Source organism: Pteropus medius, unplaced genomic scaffold (assembly GCF_902729225.1).
Source record: "Pteropus medius unplaced genomic scaffold, Ma_sr-lr_union100, whole genome shotgun sequence".
Taxonomy (NCBI): domain Eukaryota; kingdom Metazoa; phylum Chordata; class Mammalia; order Chiroptera; family Pteropodidae; genus Pteropus; species Pteropus medius.
In genome coordinates, this window is record NW_024342470.1 from 4,743,492 (window position 1) to 4,761,050 (window position 17,559).

The window sequence follows — 17,559 nt, forward strand, 5'->3', positions numbered from 1 at the left end:
TTTGCTGAGGCCAACAGCAGGGAAGAGACTGCTCAGATGCAGGAGAAGTGTAAATACCTCACTCCCACCTTAAGTTTAGTGGTCATCCAGCTGGAACCAGGAAGAGGGTCCCTGTCCCTTAATGGCTCTGAAGGGCAAAGCGTGGGTCTGCCTGAGGGAGAGGGCAGTGGAGGTGATCCTGTAGTCCCTTCTGTTCTGGCTTTCCCTGTGGTAGGGCGGCTAGTAAAAAATCCTACTGTTGCTTCGAGGGCCAAAGAAGCAAGCCCAGTAAACCAGAAGATAAGGGTAGTCAAGGGATGAAAGCAGAAAGGAAATCCTGCCCCTATATTCTCAAAAGCACTTGAACTATTTGGCCTAGAGAAGGAGAACCTGAAGCATGTGCCAAATGTGGCCAGGCCTTAGTCTCTGCAGGGACAAGAAGACAGGTTCAGAGGTGTCCAGCTTGTCCCACTAAACTGGTGTGAGGCTCGTTGGTTTGGTCCTTGGCACCCTGCTGGCCCCCCTCAGTTGGAGAGAATGACTGTCTCTGTCTTGGCATAGCTTTGCCTGGGCTGTGCTCCCACCTGTAGGCAGGGAACCTCACAGTGGGGAGGACCCCCACCGGGCCCCTAGCCATGAGAGGCCAAGGCCAGGCCTGGGGAGTAGATGCTGCTGCAGTCACTGTTTCTGATTCTGCATTCTTCTGTCTCCAGCGTCAAGCCCTTCGTGCAGCAGGCCTACCCCATCCAGCCAGCGGTTACAGCCCCCATTCCAGGTGAGTCTCTGTGGGTCTCCCTCTCGCTTTGTCCCACAGCTGCATGTACCCCCTTACTTGCAGAGCCATGGATATCCGCTACTTGACCCAACCTTCTTTAAAGCAGAGGTTAGCCTGAAGCTCAGAAGGGTCACAGGAGTGTCCCCTCCCATGTCCCTGATTCCTCTCAGCCACCTTCTGAGAGCTCTTGAGATGGGTTTTTCAGTGAACAGTAAGCCTGATCACTTTCACTCAGCACCCCGAGTCACCCTTGGAAGGGGAAGTTACTATGGTTCCTTCCTCCTCATTAATAGACTGAATTGGGCAATCTAGGTCCTGAGGGCGGATAAGGGTTTATTACCCTTTCTTAGATAAGTAGGTTTCAATTCCTAGTACCCTTTCTTTAAAGGAAAGCTTACATGGAAACCCAAACTAGAAAATATGTCTGGCCCTCCTTGCTACACACGTGCACATAGAATTTACTCAGTGGAGCTGCTCTCCATTATAGGGTTCCCAAACTGAAAATGCCCTCCCCTCTAGTGGAGCATTCTGAGAGAATATTCCATAGTGCTTGTGGCTGCCATCTTTAGAAGGGAGGTGGACAAACACAAGAAGTGTCTGGCACAAACAGGTCTCACAGGAGAGCTTTGCCAACATTCATTTCTTCTTAGTCACTCTTGCCTTGGTCCCAGCTAGGCCCCTTTGTCTAGGATTAGGTGTCCTCATGCCATAGCCCATAACCTGAGCTGAAGTTGGCTTTTTGAGGAGCCACATACATTGCGCTTCTCTGGGCCACTGCCTCTGGGATCCTCAGCCAGAATTCCACCCTTACCTAACTTAGTCCCACCCCTAGACTCTGGTGGAGCAGGCTGTTGGCCTTTCCTCCTGGGTCATCCATGTTATAAGGCCCTATCCCAGTACTGGCCTGAGGCCCAAGGGAAGGCACATGGCCAGCATTAAAGGTGACGATTGGTCTTTCAGGGTTTGAGCCTGCGTCAGCCCCAGCTCCCTCGGTCCCTGCCTGGCAAGGCCGCTCCATTGGCACAACCAAACTTCGCCTGGTGGAATTCTCCGCTTTCCTCGAACAGCAGCGAGACCCAGACTCGGTGAGTGTGCTCGGAGGCGTGCCTCAAATCCAGAATTTGCTTCTATTTCCATTTGCCCTCATGCCTGACAAATAACCTTTGTGAACATGGACCGGGGGAAGAATAGCCAAGCATCCTTTCTATTAACTAAAAAGGTATTTCCATTGACAAGTGTAGAACTTGTCAAGTGTAGAACTTCAGAGCTGAATGTTTAGGGATGCTCTGGACCTGAAACTCCAGGGGGTACCAGAGCTGATGGGAAGGACCTTAGAAGCTTGTACATTTGATAAAATTTAACATTTATCGAACCTTGCCACTTGGCTGGTACTGAACAAAGCTATTTTTATATACAATCACATTTTATCCTCACTATATAAATATATATATATATATATAATTACATATTATAATATAACATATTGTAATATAATATGATCTATTATAAAGGTGGGTGCTGTCTGATAGATGAGGAAACAGAGAGGTTAAGTAATTTCCCTAAAGTCACATGGTTAATATCTGATGAAGTAGGGATTTTTAAACTCATGTCTTTAAAACTCAAGCCTAAACATTAAGCCCTTATTCTATACTGCCTTTCCAAGTTGATGTTTTCTCAAGGTAGCAAGTCATTATCTTCTTAAGAAGTAACAAGATGGTACATAGAATGCGATACATTATACTATCATAAATACCAGTAAGGTTGGCATAGGGACTCTGTTGTCTCCCATACCCCATCAAGTGCTCGTCATCCCGTTGTTTCTCAGCCAGGCCCATTGTTTCCCACACATATGTGAGCTTCCCTTCTTTCCCACCCAGCAAGCCTAAGACCCTTTCCTTACTCCCACTCCTTGGCTGTGAGTATGAGGACTCCATCTGTGTGTGGGTGAACCCAATGCAGAAACCGAGGAAATCGCGTTTGTTTTTGGGATCTTCACCAACTCTCTCTCACCCACCCCACTGACCTCCAGGGCCACCAAAAGCACATAGGTGCTGTGCTCTCTGTGTGTCTGCTGCCTTTCTGTTATCAGGAAAACGTGTCATGAATGAGTTCACCATCTGTTGTAAATAACTCAGATACTGAACGATTGCAGGGGACCTCTCCTGTGAGTGTTTGTACTTGAGCTTGGTGGAAAGCCTCTGGTCATAGGATGGGGGCAGACACCGTGGGCAGAGGGGCTTCCACCAGCCATCACCAGAGTGGAGCCCTGAGAACCTTGTGTAGCTCACTGACCTTTCTGTCTATGAATTGTGAATTCTGGGAGCTGGTAGAAAAAATAGAGCTTGCTCCAAACTTAGTGGGGTGGAATGAAGAAAGATGTAAAATAGTTTATTCAGTCCATCGAAGCAGGTATAGGAAAATGAGGTTATTGAAAACATGAAGAGATGCCAGCTGGATCCTTCTTTTCTGGTCGCTGAGTGGTTTTATAGGAAGGGTGATGGTGATGGTGAGGGCTTAAATCCTTATCTTTGGGGGCATTGAAATAAACAAGATTACAATATTCTTGATTTTAGGCTGCTGCTTTTTTCGGGAAGGTGTAGATGATTCTTTGGCTGAAGGCTTTTTTGCTTTGGCTTGGATGATGCTTCTGCTTTTTATAACTCATTTGTATAACACTTCATTGCCTATGGAGTACTTTATCATTGATCATTTCCTTCTGTTCTCAGAGGGCCAGTGAGATAGATTCTGTTTTTCCCATTTTATAGGTGAAGAAACTGAGGCTCAGACACATTAAATGACTTACTCAAGGTATTTAGCCAATAAGCAGAGGGACCAGGAACCCACATCTTCTGTTTTAATATACACTTTTACACCACTGTAAACTGCCACCAATTATGAAGGTCTCATAAATTGTGCATTCAGTCTGTATATCTCCTGTGTGCACAGATCTTTCCCTTTGCTTGTGACTCTTCTTTTGTTTGTTTGTTTTGTTTTGTTTTTCCCCTGGGAATAGACTTTCAAAGCATTGAGAAGCAAAAGTCCCAAGATGGTCGTTGTTCCCCTGGTTAAGTGACTAGAGTATTCATCACAAAAAAGCACATTTGAAAAGCACATTTCAGCCCTCTCATTGTGACTGTCCTCTCTAGTTATGGACCAGTAGGGCCCAGAATGCCCAATTCCTCTTGTTGTTTGTTCGTTGGGAATCACTGTTAGACTCATTCAGTCTGTTCTGTAGTCATCTATGAGCACCTGCAAGGTGCCGTGCTGAGGAGGGGCCCTGTGCTGCACACACAGCCACAGTCTCTGCCCTTGTGGAGTCTAATGTCTAGTGAGGAGATACGCACCAAGCAGTAATCACACGAGGTCATTGCGAAGTGTGGTGACTGCTAGGGAGGAAGAATATTGATGCTGTCAGTGACTAATAGGCAACAGGCAGGCTTTCTCGAGGAGTAACCCTTACACTGAGAGGTAGAGAAATGATAAGGCCATCGAAGGAGGAAGAATATTCAGAGGTTGATGACTCTTGAGGTGTTAAAGCAGTAGGTGAAATTGGTAGATAGTTTTAAAGGCAGAGCTCACCAAGTCCTTGGAATACAGTCCAGAGATGTTTCATGTACATTTAGAATTACACATAATCCGAATGATTCAACTGGATTTGGCCATTTCCTGATGAATGAAAAGGCTTGGCTCTATAGATTAAACTCTAGTACATGACTTCAAAAGTGCTGAAATAAATGGAAGGCCTGGAGTGAGTCAACACCCTTGGGCCTCTTGAAAAATAATTATATTTTAAGGAATACAAGTTGGGGCTGAAAGAAATTGGAATTCATTTAACAAATACGTTTTAAACACTGCACACCAGCCACCGTTTCAGGTGTTAGAGTCAACAACAAAGGAAACTAAGTCCTTTTTCTCATGGAGTCTCTATCCTAGTAGAGAAGACAAACAATAACCATCCAAACAAGTAAACACACATACACACAAACACATAAACACGCACACACAGAATGTTAACTGCTTATATGGAATAGCGATCCTTCTTGACAGTCGAGAATTACTTGCTCTTAGATTTAAAAAAGTATAATTTCAGAAAATAATATTTTATATACGTTAATGTTTCTGGCTTGTATTATGGTTTTAAATTATGTCTATCACATAATGCCAATCAAAGCTGTATCACTATTGTGAAGTTATTTTACTAAATCATAACATTGATCTCAATTGTTAATATAGCTTCTAATATTCTTGTGTTACGAACCCTTATTTTTCAATGATAAACAAAGGAGTTTAATGTATACAAATGAATTCAAGGCAGATTGTGAATGGCACATGTATTCGATTTTACTGAAAAGGTGAGAGCCTGAAGGATGGTTCTTGTGCTAGAGGAAGCATGGGCTTCTTGGTAAAAAGAAAAGTGATCGACTAATTGAAATGGAGGAGAATTAACAAAATTATTTAAAGCATGTTGACAATATCTGAAGCACCAGCTTCTCAAATTACATAATATGTGCTTTATTTTGCAAACACAAATTGCTATTACAATGACGGTGTAATGGCACTTCAGGACCAAGGTCACACTGAAAAATTGGTAGCATGTGAATGGTTTCTTTGGCTCTCAGACTTTTCACGGCTTCTCAGACTTTAATTTTACTATATTTTTATTACAACTACAGGAAAATTTAAAGTCACCTAAAATTTATGTGGTACATTTAAATTACAAATGTGGACATACTATGCTTAAATTGTAACATAAAACATTAAGCATGTTTTAATTTCATAAGGAAGCCAGCAAAGTGACAAATAATTAAAGGTCCCTAAACAGATTCACCTTTGTATTTGGATTCTCTAGATCTTTGTCTACATATAGTCATGCACACACATTACTCCCTACTTCTTTGTAATGGTTTATGTTGATTGGAATCATGGGGTTATATATAGCACTTTTAAAAAGCAAACAAATAAATTAATGAGTTGCGTGCAGTGCTGTTTTTTCATAAGTGATTTCTTTTATCCTCATCGCAACCCTGCGAGGTACATAATTCTATTCCGTTCCTTGGAAGAGGTGTGTAGAGATTGCTGTCTTACAGCTAGTCAATAGCTGTGGCCAGGTTTGAACACTCTGGCTGTAGTACTTCCCAACAGGAGATAAGGCACAAACACACACTTGGGTAGCAACAAAGCCAAGAGGAAACCTAGTTTGCCTAAGTCTCCATCCAGGGTGACCTCCCTTCGTTAACCACTGTTCTGGAAATTCACTCTTCAGTTTACCAAATAGGTCATCATTGCCACCACTAAAGACTTTGTGACTCTGCCACCTTTAGCACTACCCGTACTAGTAGTAGTAGTACCAGTAGTGATGATAGCCAACACTGTGCATTATCTTATTTACTCCTCTGACATAGCCTTCCCAGTGTTAGACAGCCAGCTGATATTGGAAATGGGATTCAAATCCAGATCTGCTGATTCTACATTCTGCGATTGTAACCAAATATTGTATGGTCTATTTGTACCCAATAATAGCCTGTTTTGTAGTGTAGAGCCTGCTGCAATCTATAAGGAGCGAAAAGCAGAATAATCTGGGAGATGCGCGCCCCCTGCTGGCTCTGCATCGTATACAAACCAGATGGCAACGTTTCCCCAAGTCAGAGGTTGTTTATGTTGGTGGAGAACCAGCAAGTCAGTCCCTCTGTTACCTTTGGCTCCACTAGAAGCTAAGAGAAAAATAGCAGAGGGTGAAGAAAGGAAGATCTAAAAAACTAAGACTGTTTTAGAAGTGGTTAGTAGTCCTTAAAAATACACTTTCTACATGATTTCAGTGTTGCATATCAAAGGACTTCACATGTTACGTGTAAGATCCTCTCCCCATGGTGGGCTATATAAAAATATCTTGCCGGTAATCAGCACTCAGTTCCTGGAGACTGAATTAGGCAGCTGCTGTTTTAGACAGATGAAAACCTGATCTTGGTGAGCTGTCAACTGAATCCTGTGCGTGCATGGGGAGTGGTTTTCCTGATAAAGCCTAGCGGAATTCCTCTACCCCACCCTGGGATGTGGCAGGTTCCTCCAGCCCCCCACATCTCAGCCACATCCTGCCTCACAGCTGGCAAACCCCTGCCAGTTCAGACTTCCCAGGCACAAGGTCGTATGTTTAATGCCTGTCGTGATCTGGATGCCAGAAGAAGCAGGACCCTGTGCAGGAAGAGAGAGTGTAAGGGTGTAGTTATGTAGGAGTAACATGGCCAGAGAAGGGAAAACTTTGGGATGGAGAAGGAAGGACAAGGAGATTGTCTCTTTAGATGTTGAAAAAGCACTGTATTGCTGAAGAAGAAAAGTTCACGATGTGGTAGAGGAACAAACCTGAATAGGGAAGGCACACCCAGCCTATAAGAAACACCTTTATATATTATTATAGCAATAGTAATAATTGCTAGCACTTACTGAGCTGTGTTGAAGCCTTGTACGCCAAGCATTTTGACATGGGTACTGTTCTTATGTCCTGTCTATCAGTGAAGGAATGGAAGCTCAGAAACATTAAGGTACATTTTCAAGATCCAGTGCCCGGAAGTGGCCATGCCAAGGTTTGGCCCCACTCTGTATTCTTAAACACTCCACTGTAGTTTTGAAGAAATAAAAAAAATTACTGAAATGTAAAAACACCTCCCTTCCAAAGTATGAGCTCCCCAAGCACAGGCTGGATGTGGCAGGGCCCTACACACTGGAGAATGAGTTGGGCTGGGTTTTCTCTGAGCTTCTTTTCCAACCTGTGGTTCTGCGAATCTTCTAGGGGTTTAGGGCAAGGCACGAGAGAAGGAAGGAATGTTCCCATTTGGACTTTAGAACTTATCTCTCATCATGCTCTCATGACAACATGTTTGTTCTAGTGAATAAAAAAGCCAGTATCTGAATTCTTACCAGCGGCGTGAGCTTTGGGGCAAATGACTTCATGGCCCAGCCTCAAGTCAGTGCAGTAGTCATAATGGAACCACTCCCACTGTATTACTGTGACAGTGACAGTTAGCAACATCCCAGGACCTATTAAGCACTCCACAAATGTTTTTTGAACCTGAATATCTTGTAGAAATGTAGCAGGAAATTGGGCCAGACAGATGGAAATGACCTGGCTTGGGAAATTTCTGTTCACCAGGTGGTTTGGACTCTATTGAAACTCAAGGATGGGGGCCAGAATATTTTTTTAATTATTTTTCTGTGCGTAGGTAGTAAATTCATGAGTGGTCAAAAGTCTATAAGCATAAAAGAATGGAGGGAGACTTCCCTTCCTTTTAATTACTGGCTCACCCCAAGTAGGAAACAACTGTCGATAGTTTTTTGTGACTCTTTCTAGAGATTTTAATACATATGCAGCATAATATGAACATATATTCTCCCACCTCACCGCCCCCCCACCCCCTTTAAAGAGAAAGTGTGGTCCGATGTGTGTTTCAGGAAGATGAGAGCTGCAGCTGGTTATAGAATAGGTTGGGGGCAGGGAAACAGTATTACTTGTCCAGGAGATGGGTGACAAAGACCAAGCCAGGGAATGAGCAGTGGCCAAGGGGATGGAAAGCAGGGAATGCCAGAGGGGAGAAACCCTGTGTCAATAACAGTAAAAGGCCTTTAGAATTAATTAGCTGTTGGGAGGAAGAGGATAATGGAAATGATGGAGTTTTTGAGACGAGGGATGGTGGTATAATTTGAAGAATCAGAGAACTAGAGAAGGAAGAAAATTTGACTTTGTGATAATGCTATTTCTTTTTGTCCTCAGAAGGAACTTGTTGAAATGGATTTTGGAAACAGAGAGGCTCAGAAAATTTGGGTAATTTAGCCGAGCACCCAGCTCATAGCTGGTGGGGTTGGATATTTGAACTTTGTCTGAATCCAGAACCGCCTGAAATGTGCTGGCCTCTTATCTTTATTTCTAAGTGGCTGGAACAGCCTAAAGCATGGAGGCTCCTGGATATGGGGGAGTAAGTCGGCAATCTTCACAGCCTGAAGGAGCCCGAGTTCTGCCCTGTCGGGGAGCCTGCACTAACATTCTATACTTACATCCTCCAGATAACCTGTTCTTTTCCATACAGGCACTTGGTCAGATGTGGGCCCAAGGATGATTTAATCTTCATATCTTTATAGCTTCTTTCAAAGGCCTAAATTTACACATCAGCTAAAATTCCTGTGTTAGGCCACAGATCCTGACTTTGGTTTGGAAAATGTGATCAGTGTAGCTCTAAAGAAGTATGACATTGATGAGGCCTGTGGTAGAAACAAGGGTGGATGGTTCGTATGGGGGTTCGATTGGAGAAATAAGATCAGAAGCAAGATTTAATTCCAGATTGCCAGGATGGCCCTTCCCTACATCCTGGAAGGGTAGGGGAAGTACAAGGTTTCTCTGGAGAAGCTTCGGAGCCCTGCAGTGGCTGAGGCAGCAGTTGGTACATCCCAGAGTGGGGTCCTCTGTTAATGGGAAACGGCTGTTGGGGCAGATCTAGTTTCTGGTCCTTTAGAAAAGAGACTCCTCTACCCTAGTTCATGGCTTGTATGTAGATCTCATCAATAGCATCTGTGCAGTTCTCTATGGCTCACACAGAATTGGCATGTTTACTGTTTCATCTGACCTTCACATTGACCCCTGGAGGTGAGCAGGCCAGGTGTCATCCCTATGTTCAGGGGAAGATGTCAAGGCCCAGAAAGGTTAAGCAACTTGCCTCAGGCCACAGAGCTCAAAACCAGTGGAGCCTGGATTTTAACCCATGTGTTGTCGATGTCTGCATCCCATGCTTAGAATAAATGGTCAGAAAGCACACTTGCCCTCCAGGTTCTCAGAGCAAGGCTACAGCTGGTCTCATGGTTGGCTGTGCCCATTGTTTGTTTCTCCCAGGTTTTTCTTGTACATTTTCCCAACTGTGATCTTCCAGTATGACAATGGAGATGAAGTGTCTTCTGGTGAGAGAGGTTACGGTTCACTGTGGTGTGGTTTTCCCAGCCTGTCCTGCATGATCGCCATGCTGTCCCGTCAGCTCATACCTGCACCTTTCGCAAAAGCAGTGGGTAGTTTACTCTCAGTGTCTGAGCTGCTCTGGGCACTCACCCTCTTTCTTCATTACCATTTGGGGATGAGGCAATTGAAAGCATCTGGAAATCTGGGTTTTATAGACATTGCGCAGAGGCCCCAGCCAGGCTCCATCTGCTTTCCTTGGCAGGTCAGCACCACACCCGCCTGCCTTCGTGGTTGCTGTCCCAGCACGCAGCCCATGGGCCCTTACAGCTGCACTTCTGTGGGGGAGACGCACTTCTTTCTAACAGCAGCCGCTCTACAGAGACGGTGGTGGACGTGGAAGTGAGGGCCGTGCATCCTGGTATGAGACCTGGGAAAGAAGGACTTACTTGCTCCTAGTTTCTTGTTTTCAATGTTTCTTTCTGGGAAGAGCACAGGGAAGAGATGAAGCAGCACTGGGGCCAAGTAGCCAGAACAGGGCTGGTGCCTCTGAACAGTTAGCTGAAGAGAGAGCCTCTTGGAGCAGAAGCCCAGGCAAGCCCTTCTTGTCCCTCCAAGGGCCGAATATACAGGTCATTTTCTTTGGCCGGGCCCCAGGGGTCATCACAGGTTGCCCAGGCTTCCCTGGGGGTGTCTGGACCAAGAGCCTTGGCAGGAGCATGACAAGAAGCAAATGTAGGTGATTTGTCCTTGCTCTGGTCTAGCTTGTACGTTATCATCCTTGACATGAGTTATTTGTCTTGGTTTCTTTAAATTCCTAAGTGGATTATAATTTTTCTCTTGGTATTATTTGACAGCAGTCATTTTTCAAGGTTTTACTGCATTCTTTAAATACTTGGAATTTTTGGAACAAGTTTAGGAGAAGACTGCCATCTTCAGGTCAGACAGTGCAGTGCAGAGCTGAGGCGTGTCGGGGGGAGCTGCCCTGATGCCAAGGACCCACAGATTTTCAGAGCTCCTCTTTCCTTTTCTACAAAAAGTGAACTGCCTCATCAGAGGTCTCTGGAGGAGAATGTACTGACAGTCCTTTCAGAAAAAGAGAAAAGAAAGAAAATGAAACTCCAGAGGCCACTGTTGGAGTGTGTTGTTCTTGTCTGTCTCATCTGCGGTGATGAGCACCCTCCCAGGCTGCCCCGGCCCCACTTGCAAGACCATACTTCACATGCTTCAGAGAGTGGGCTCGGATGGGCCTGAGGGAAGTGTGGGGGCCAGATCACTGCAGGCCCCGCGTGCACATCACCCACCCCCACCTTGGCCACCCGACATTGACAGTAGTAAAAGGCAGTGTTGGAATGGTAGGAATAACGCTCATGTGTCTGAAACGTCCCTCTCTAAATTTCTGCTTTAAATTTTAATATTTCCATTTTATTGCTACCAGAGAGACAGCCTTAATTTCACATGATCTCATCTGAAGAAAAGAAACATGATTATTTGGAGAAATAATAATAGCAACGATAAAAATAAACTATGTGCTCGGCACAGTATTATGTATTTCCTACGTGTTATTTCATTCAGTCCTCGTGACATTCCTTCAAGGTAGGCACTGTTACTATCCGTGCATTACAGATGGATGTAGAAACTGCAGCACAGAGGGCTGGGATCGCCGATCCCAGATGACTCAGCTAGGCAGTGGTGCCAGCGGTGCAGTGCCAGGATTCGGACCAGACACCCCCCACCTCCCCACCCCTCATCTGACTCCAGAGTCCCAGCGCTCAGCCCTCCCTCAGCAGCAGAGAGAAGGAAAGTAGGGGTCCAGAAGAGAAAGTGATCTCTTGGAACAGCTTTAGGGAAGTAGTAAAGTCTTTTGTGAAACCCCCAGGGTAGCTAAATAACCCTTTGCAAGTCACTTTGAGTTTTTAGGACTACATTCACCTTTATCCCTATTTACAACTGCTGTGAAGAAGAACTGGAGGGATGATAGCAATAAAAAGAGAAAACGAGCATTTCCCCAAGTCAAAATAGAAACCCATGTATTTTGTCAGGTGTTGCTGAGCTGCGGGATGTTTTGATCTAGGTAGGATTTTGCTGGTGTAACACTGGTCTTTTGGGTGAATGCTGCAGGCAGACAGGGGTCCCAGCTTCTGCTCAGTCATCCTGAGTATTTGAGCCATAGGATGGCTCTGTAATTTGACTCAGTTCCTTTCCATTCCAGGGAACTTGTGGTCAACTAGCATAAACATCCTGAAGCATGACTCCTAATATTTTTATTTCCCTTTATAGTTATTTCCCTTCCTCAAAAAATCTCCATGATGTTCAAGATAGCTTTTGATTGGCTGTTTATTTAATTTAATAAAGTAATGCATGTGCTTTATATGTAAGCCAAGTAGAACCGCATTCATGGCCTATAAGGAAAAGCCGCAGTCCATTTCCCCAAGTCTCCCCACCCCCCAGTCCTGTTCCTTAGAGACAGCTGCGTACAGCTCTTTCAGCCATTCTGTCATTTATTATCTCCATATTCCTAAGTGACATGCTTATACTATATGTCTCTGTCCATCAACTTTAGACTGTTTCTGTTGACTTCTTACTGTGGGACACTTAGCTCTCTAAATTAGCACATTTCCTCACCGCTTTTACTTCTCACCCTCCCAGTGTGGTTATATCACAAATTTTGGGTTAACATTCAGTGTTTATATTGTAAACCTGTGTAAATTTCACACGCAGTATGGTTAGTGTGTGATGATGTATTAGAACCATTTCTTGATTGTAACACTTGTTTTTTTCTAGGGTTTGTCATTGCTCCTTTTTTTTATTTGCTCAATTTTTACATTATGCAAATTTATCCTCAAAATTTATAACACTTCTCAAACTCTTCTCCTGATGGTTAAATAAGTCAGGGAGTCTCTGAGGTCCATTGTGTTCTTGGTGACATCTCTCCAGGAGCCCTCCAGCTCCTCGTCCGTTCTAGACTGACCGCTGTCCAGGTCAGCGGCCCCGCTGTTGACCAGAGCATTCCTCTACCTCTCTCCTGTGTTAGGGCCCCATCTCCCTCTTTTTTTATTTACTTCCTCATTGCATGGAATATATCCTCCTGTGAGAACAGTTATAAGGAAAGTCAATTTTCTGAAAACTTACATCGCTCAGGTGTGATAGATAACCTGGTTTTTACCGTAGAGTTGTGAAACTTTATTCATATTTTCCAGGTGAGTTCCACATATGTTCTCCTTGCTAATGAGTAACTGCATGTTTAATGCTGGAGAATAAAGTCGTTCATATAAAAAAAAAAAAACATTTAAATGCTAATTTAAGTTATGTGATGTGCAGGAGTGGGGGTGTTGACTGTCTTTAATACTAGTCTTCTCTATAGGAATTTTTGAGAACATGCATTTATGTGGGCAGTGTATGATTCTGACTATAGAGGAAGCAGACTAGCTCCATACAGTCCTTCTGCAGGGTCTATGAAGAGAGAGACTTTTTGTATTATTAGCTCATGGGTTCCCCGTTCCTAGCACAGTGCCTTGTATGCAATGGACAGTAGGCGTGCTGGTTTATTCTACTGAAATCCATAAAAGAAAGAAGCAGAGTGAGTACCTTTTTGTTGTTGTCATTGATACGTTGATAATCAACATATCTACTGAGCGCCTAGGAGACTTTTGTAATTGAAAGGCAGTATTAACTTCTATTTTGGATACTGAGGAAATTTAGTCTTAGGCTTTAGTATACATGACTCATTGACATTCCCCCTGTTTCTGCTTATATATTACCCCTAAATACTTGGGGGTTTGATTTGTTGTTTTTGCAAATGTTTGTTTTCTGCTTTATAGAGTAGAATTACTCTTTGCAAGTTTTGTGTTCCACTTTTAGTTTTGGGGATACCAACACTGCTGGAAAGAAATTGGGATTTATTTGGAAAGAGGAGAGAGAAATAAAGTATCCACCCTAGTAGCCATCTTCCCTAATAAGGAGAACTGGCAGGATGAGAAGTAGTAGTTAGAGCCTCAGCAAATGGTTTTCAGAGTTTTAATTTCATGAAAACTTGAACCCAAACCTATCAGGTGGATTTCTTCTTTTCAGCCTTCTGGGTTTAGGGGCCAAGAGACTCCTGACTTACCCAGGTTGAATTAAGGGTAGAGGGGGTTTGTTTATCTCACTGCTGTGGTCTCCAGGACACCTTCTTTTAGTCCTTTGTATTCTTAGAAACAAAGTCACCTCTTGGCAGTAATAAAGCCACTCAGATGCCAGCAGTCAGGGTTTGGTTTCAAGTCACCAGCCTTGGAGAGGCAGTGCCCGATTTCCTTTGGCAAAGACAGCCTGCCCCTTCTCAGTTCATTTCAGCCACTTGGGCACGAAGGTAATTTCCTCAAAATAGAAACCTTTGAAGACTGTCTGATGCATCCATGAATCATTATGTTTATCCCCAATTCTAATTTAACATTTTAGAATTTTAAAAACACTATTTAGCTGCCTTCTTCTTTCTTGAATCAACTTTCAGAAAAAGTCGGTCTGCAATAGAAGGGTCTAGGCATTTTCTTCTGGGAGACCATGTGGTTGATATTTGCAGCAAATCCATGGGCGGTGGTGCTGACAGATCTAAGTTTTATTCTCAACTCCAGGACTATTCCTGGACGTGTGACCTCAGGCAAGTTCGTCTCTAAGCTTCTATTTCCTCATTTGTAAAATGATTTTAATAAAATCCACCTACAGTGTCATTGTGAGGCAAGAATTACCTGAGGTTACATATACAGAGTGCACATTGCACATAACGCTGAATGGACGCAAGTTCTTTTCCTTCCTTCAGGCACAAGTGAGAGGCCCACACCCTGAGAAGCCAGTAATGGGTGGGCCGTAATCAAGACTGAACATTCACACGGCTTTACGACCTGTTCCCAGCTCTGGGCTTACTTGTGGGTTTGTTTTGTTTTGTTTTGTTTTGTTTTTGTTTTTGTTTTTGTTTTTGTTTTTGTTTTTGTTTTTGCTAGGCAGGAGGGATAGCTGAAGTAGGAACCTTGTTGTGCTTCTGCCCCAGGATCTATTTCATCTCACATAATAATAAACCAACACAATAGTAATCTTAGCAGCTACGATTTATCTAGCACTTCTTCTATGCTAGGCCCTATGCCAAGCACCTTCTGTGCATTGTTTCTTTTCGTCCTCAAACCTGTATTACAGATATTAACATCTCCATTGTACATATAAGAAAACTGAGATTTCAGTTTCTTGTTCATGCTTTGCACTCAACACCTTGCTTTTCAGCTGTATCTTCATGGTCCTCACTGAAGTATGGTCAGTTTTACCTTCCATTCACCTTCCTGACTTATTGACACGTGGCCATCTAGGCTGTCATCCGAGTTCCAACAGTACAGTGCCGGTGCCTTTTGATATCTGGAGCAAAACGGCTAAGTCTCACTGCTTCTTAACTTCACTCCAGCTCTGCCCTGACCTGTGGGCGGCTAGTGAGGCAGAAGGGCTAGAAGGTGGTGCTCAACTCAGCTTCAGTTCCCAGGTGTCCCCAACGCTTTTCTTGTATTACATTCTTTCCCATAGATTCACCGCCCTCATGTGGCACCAGTAATGACAAATGGTGCCTCCTAGAGCTGGGTATGGCCAAGAGCTTGCTGTAAGCAGAGGTTATTAATAAGGATGGGGTGGGTGGACATACAGATGGCCAGTTGTCCAGTTAATGAAGGAACACTGCCTTTTGCCTCAGCTCCTGTGATGGTTGATAACTGTGTCCCAAACATAGCTTGTGTTATTTTTATTCCTTTTGCTCACCGATGAGACTGGAAGCTCCTTAGCAGTAGTGCTTTATACATTCCTATGGGCTTTTGTTTGCTTATAATTGGAAAGGTGATGTAACAACATTGGAGAAAATTTATAAACAGATCAATAGCATTCTGCCCCACCCCATAACCTCACCCCCCGAACACGGCAATGACTTTTACTTTATTTTAAAGTTTTTTTCACTCTCTTCCCACATAGGCATACTCTGTTCTTCCATGGTAGTTTCCAGGTCTCAGTCCAGCCTGAAAGCCACCAGGTAGCTGGGACAGAGGCTGGGTCCATGTCAGAGCTTGATAGGTTCCTTTTTTTTTTTAAATTTCACCTGATACTTTTTAGGGATTTTGAAGCCTTGTAAAGATGTCACTCTCATGTTGGATAGGAGAAGGGCTTAGCCCTCTCCCAGATGCTGGGCCCTGGCCACAGTCCCCACATGTGCAACACTGGACAGCGGGCATCGGGTGGGGATGGGCCTCCTGCTCCTCAGCATTGTGACCAGCATTGAGATTCACAGTGTGGGTAGCAGGTCACGGATTTGAACGAGCTCTTCCTAAGGATATTTTTACAAGGTTTTGTGATCAAATGAGTTTGGGAAACTTTGGGTTATGAAAGTTAAAAAATGTTTCTTTAACACAATGCTTTTAATATGTTTATATTCACTGAATCTCAAAGAAGGGAGTTTTATGAAAAATGGTAGCTAGCATTTATTGTTTGCTCTTCGTTGGTTCTAGCAGTTCTAGTAAGCTCTTTATAAGCAGTGTCTCATTTAAACCATATAGCAACCGTCCATATGAAGTAGATGCCAGTGCTGTCCCCGTCTTAGACACTGAAAAGGCACCTACCCAATGGCATAGTTAATACACAGTGGGCACAAAGTTTTATGCTTGAGCAGGCAGAGTCCAGACTCCATACTCTTAACCTGTATACAGTACTCATGGTAGGCAGCTGTGACCAAGTCGTTTTATTTGTGACTTCTCATTTTCTATGCAATTAGTAATTGGAAGGACTCTATAGTTGGAGAGATGCCAATTTAAACTTAAACAGTGAATAGGGACTGCTAGGCAGATAGGGACATGGGGTTCTTATGAATCCTACTGGGTTATTAGCTGGAACCCATACCTTCAGAGGTCTTTGTGTCATATTAGGTTGGTGTTACAGCCTATTCAGCAGGAAAAGCAGACATGGGGGTTCTGGAATAGAGAATCTAGGCCAGTGTTCTCAAACTAGGCTGCATTTTGGAATTTACCTAAGGAGCATTAAAAATTACTAATGTCTGCCCTCAGTTCAGGGATCTCAATTTAGTCTCAGTGGGGCCCAAGCATTGGTGATTTTTAAATGTTCCTTGGTAATTCTGCTGCATCTGAACACACCCCTTTGTGATCCTATTACCATATCTTCTACCAAAGCAAGGAAAAGAAAGGGTTTCCTCTGCAAGTTAAATGTCTTAACAGGGTTTGGTGTTTTTATTTTTTTATGTATGAGTGACCATTGTTGGATTTTGTTTGGTTGGTTGATTGGGTTTTTGTTTTTTGTTGTTTTTTTTGTTTTGTTTTGTTTTGTTTTTTATCAGTCCCTAAAAGCCTTGTACCATGATCTATACCCTTGATCCTAACTTCGCACTACCACATATTGACCAGCCCTTGTGCAATAGTTTTAGATTGGTTACTAAGGGGACTGGTGAGAAAGAGGCTCAGCACTCTTACTCCTGCTGGAGGAAGTAGGTGGGTACCATTGCTAAGAGGGCCACATCCATGCTGTTGCTAAGGAGCTGGTGTAAGAAGTGCATTCTGGGTGATGATGTTAGCTAATGACCCACATATTTCTTAGTGGGCTCGCACTATGAATAATGGAATCCAAAGGGTGTCGCTGTCATTTTCGTTGAGTCAGGTGAAACTGGATAATAAAATTGTTTTCTGGTTTGGTAATTGGGTAATTTAAGTCATTGTTTACTACTATATCTACAAAAAAAGATCTTTTAGGCATTCGCGGGAATATATACCTTTGTCAATAAAAAACAATGACTCTCTATATTGTATACCTGAAACTAATGTAATATTATGTTCAACTTTAAAAAAAAAAAAAAGACAATGACTGTTTTACC

The 17,559-nt window shown here is 43.5% G+C and overlaps 1 protein-coding gene across 10 annotated transcripts in view; it reads left to right on the forward strand.

Moving 5' to 3' along the window:
• TEAD1 (TEA domain transcription factor 1) overlaps positions 1-17,559 on the forward strand; it is a 250,050-nt gene that overhangs the window by 192,898 nt on the left and 39,593 nt on the right. For all 10 annotated transcript variants that reach the window (XM_039863632.1, XM_039863631.1, XM_039863640.1 and 7 more), the window contains 2 exons: positions 693-754; positions 1,715-1,839. In XM_039863632.1, coding sequence (XP_039719566.1) covers positions 693-754; positions 1,715-1,839 — 187 coding nt within the window. The remainder of the gene's footprint in view (positions 1-692; positions 755-1,714; positions 1,840-17,559) is intronic.